Source organism: Hibiscus syriacus, unplaced genomic scaffold (assembly GCF_006381635.1).
Source record: "Hibiscus syriacus cultivar Baekdansim isolate YM2019G1 unplaced genomic scaffold, ASM638163v2 tig00112921_pilon, whole genome shotgun sequence".
In the NCBI taxonomy this organism is placed as follows: domain Eukaryota; kingdom Viridiplantae; phylum Streptophyta; class Magnoliopsida; order Malvales; family Malvaceae; genus Hibiscus; species Hibiscus syriacus.
The window spans coordinates 382,676-384,859 of NW_024063419.1; the positions used below are offsets into that span (position 1 = coordinate 382,676).

Below are 2,184 nucleotides of genomic sequence, written 5' to 3' on the forward strand. Positions count from 1 at the left end.
AGCATAAGAGGGACGTAGGGAGAGACAAAGATCCTATATTTAAGCAAAGACTAATCTCATGCAAATGCCAACCTATATTGATCTACGTTTGTGTAATAAGTAAAGATGGTCCCAGTGCAATTATCTCTCTGCATTGGATTTGCGAATTAACGGGTAATCTCTTCATTGGAGTTGACGTGCAAGACCATTTCAAGCTCAGCATTGTTTCAACAATTCAAAAGTTGATAATTAATACAACATATAAATGCACCTGCTGTCATCAACTAACCTCATGCAGCTTCACCTGTTTCCATTTACTTCACCTCGTTGGGGCTTTATAGTGATCAGCCCCTCATTGTTCTCAACCCACGTTTCCATTCTTTGCTGTTGAAGTAGTAGACAGATATGGCGAGGGAAAGAATCAAGCAGGTTTGTTTGATGTGGGCTTTGGTTGCTGGTTTGCTGTGCCAAAACTTGGTCATTGCTGTGACCTCCACTGGCCTTGGAGAGCAGAAAAACTACTATCCATCTCCAGATCCTCATGCAGGAACTCCCGCCTCTGGTATGTACTAGTTCATGCAACTTGCAAGTTGTTTGCTGTTTCCTTTTTGTTGTGTTCTAATTGGTTCAAGTGCAGGTTCACATGGAACACCACCATCCCACGGTTCAGGTGCCTCACCTCCCTCTCATGGAACCCCATCTCATGGAGGTGGTTACCACCATACCCCAACAACACCGTCGACTCCTTCGGGTGGAAATTGTGGAACACCGCCGCATGAGCCATCGACTCCATCGACACCGTCGCACACTCCTTCACACGGTAGTCCCCCATCATACGGAGGTGGGAGTCCCCCATCATACGGAGGTGGGAGTCCACCATCATACGGAGGTGGGAGTCCACCATCATACGGTGGTGGAAGTCCGCCAACTCCCACTATCGATCCAGGAACTCCAAGCATTCCCACACCTCCATTCTTTCCTGCTCCAACTCCACCGATCGGTGGTACATGCGAGTAAGTCATTGTGACTTCCAAATGTTGGTTTTAACTTTTATCACCAAGTAACGATACTAACAACTCATATTTGTTACGTTCAGTTTCTGGAGGAGTCACCCCACACTGATATGGGGTCTGCTTGGTTGGTGGGGCACTTTAGGCAGTGCACTCGGTGTGACTAGCGCTCCCGGGTTTGGAGCAACCATGAGCTTGCCCCAAGCACTTTCAAACACACGTACCGATGGAATCGGGGCGCTCTACCGGGAAGGAACCGCCTCATTTCTCAACTCCATGGTGAACCACAGGTTCCCATTCTCGACTAAGCAAGTCAGGGAGAGTTTTGTCTCCGCACTTGGTTCGAACAGTGCTGCAAAAGCTCAGGCTCGTCTCTTCAAGCTCGCCAATGAAGGCCACCTCAAGCCCAGGACCTAAGCAAATACCTTTTGGTAATTGTGTCAGTTCCATTAAGCATTTTATCCACTAGTGTGTGCTACTTAGATTTTATGTTCCTAGTATTTCACCATCTATAATGCTACAGCTTTCATTTGGATAGATACCGTGTCCGGAACTAATTGTTACGTTTATGTTTTCTTATTGTTAAATAAGATTTATTTTGCTTCAGTTTCCACGTACTCTAACATCAAAGAAACCTTAATTATATTATTAATTATGCGTGCCGGTGCTTCAATGATGTTTATGGAGTATGTCTGCATGGCCTATAGAAATAGTTACTGTGACGAATTCAACAAGGGAGTGTCGTAAGAATAAATGAGAAGCAAATGCACATTAAATGGCCATAATACAGAGCAGTGGAACACGCAGTGTTTTCATTTATTATATAGAATAGCTGTTGGAAATCCATGAACCATATTTAAGAGAGAATTGAAGAGCAGAAACTAGAATCTTTTAGGAACAATTAATATGAGTTGCTTACACAACTGAAGTAGTACTAAGGTTTTAAAATGTTGGGTGGGTCTCCTTATCATAAAAAATAAAGTAAATAGATACTAAAATTGTCACACAAACAAATTCCAAAAGATAAATCTTTGAAATCTGTAACATTTACTGGTTTTGCCCTACTTTGAATAAAACATTGTAAATATTTCAACCACTCTACCATATGTTCATGACAGATGCGGCAGCCCTGTAAAACTTTCACCAAGGAAGCAAGTTGCATGAAGTTGATAAAAACAAAATATAATTTAATAAG

The 2,184-nt window shown here is 42.8% G+C and overlaps 1 protein-coding gene across 1 annotated transcript; it reads left to right on the plus strand.

The window, feature by feature from the left end:
* Nucleotides 1-208: 208 nt before the first annotated feature.
* Nucleotides 209-1,595, plus strand: LOC120184504 (protodermal factor 1-like). Its single transcript, XM_039188947.1, has 3 exons — nt 209-541; nt 617-992; nt 1,076-1,595. The coding sequence occupies exons 1-3, from the start codon at nt 385-387 to the stop codon at nt 1,404-1,406; spliced, it is 864 nt and encodes a 287-aa protein (XP_039044878.1). The 5' UTR covers nt 209-384; the 3' UTR covers nt 1,407-1,595.
* The last annotated feature ends 589 nt before the right edge of the window (nt 1,596-2,184 follow it).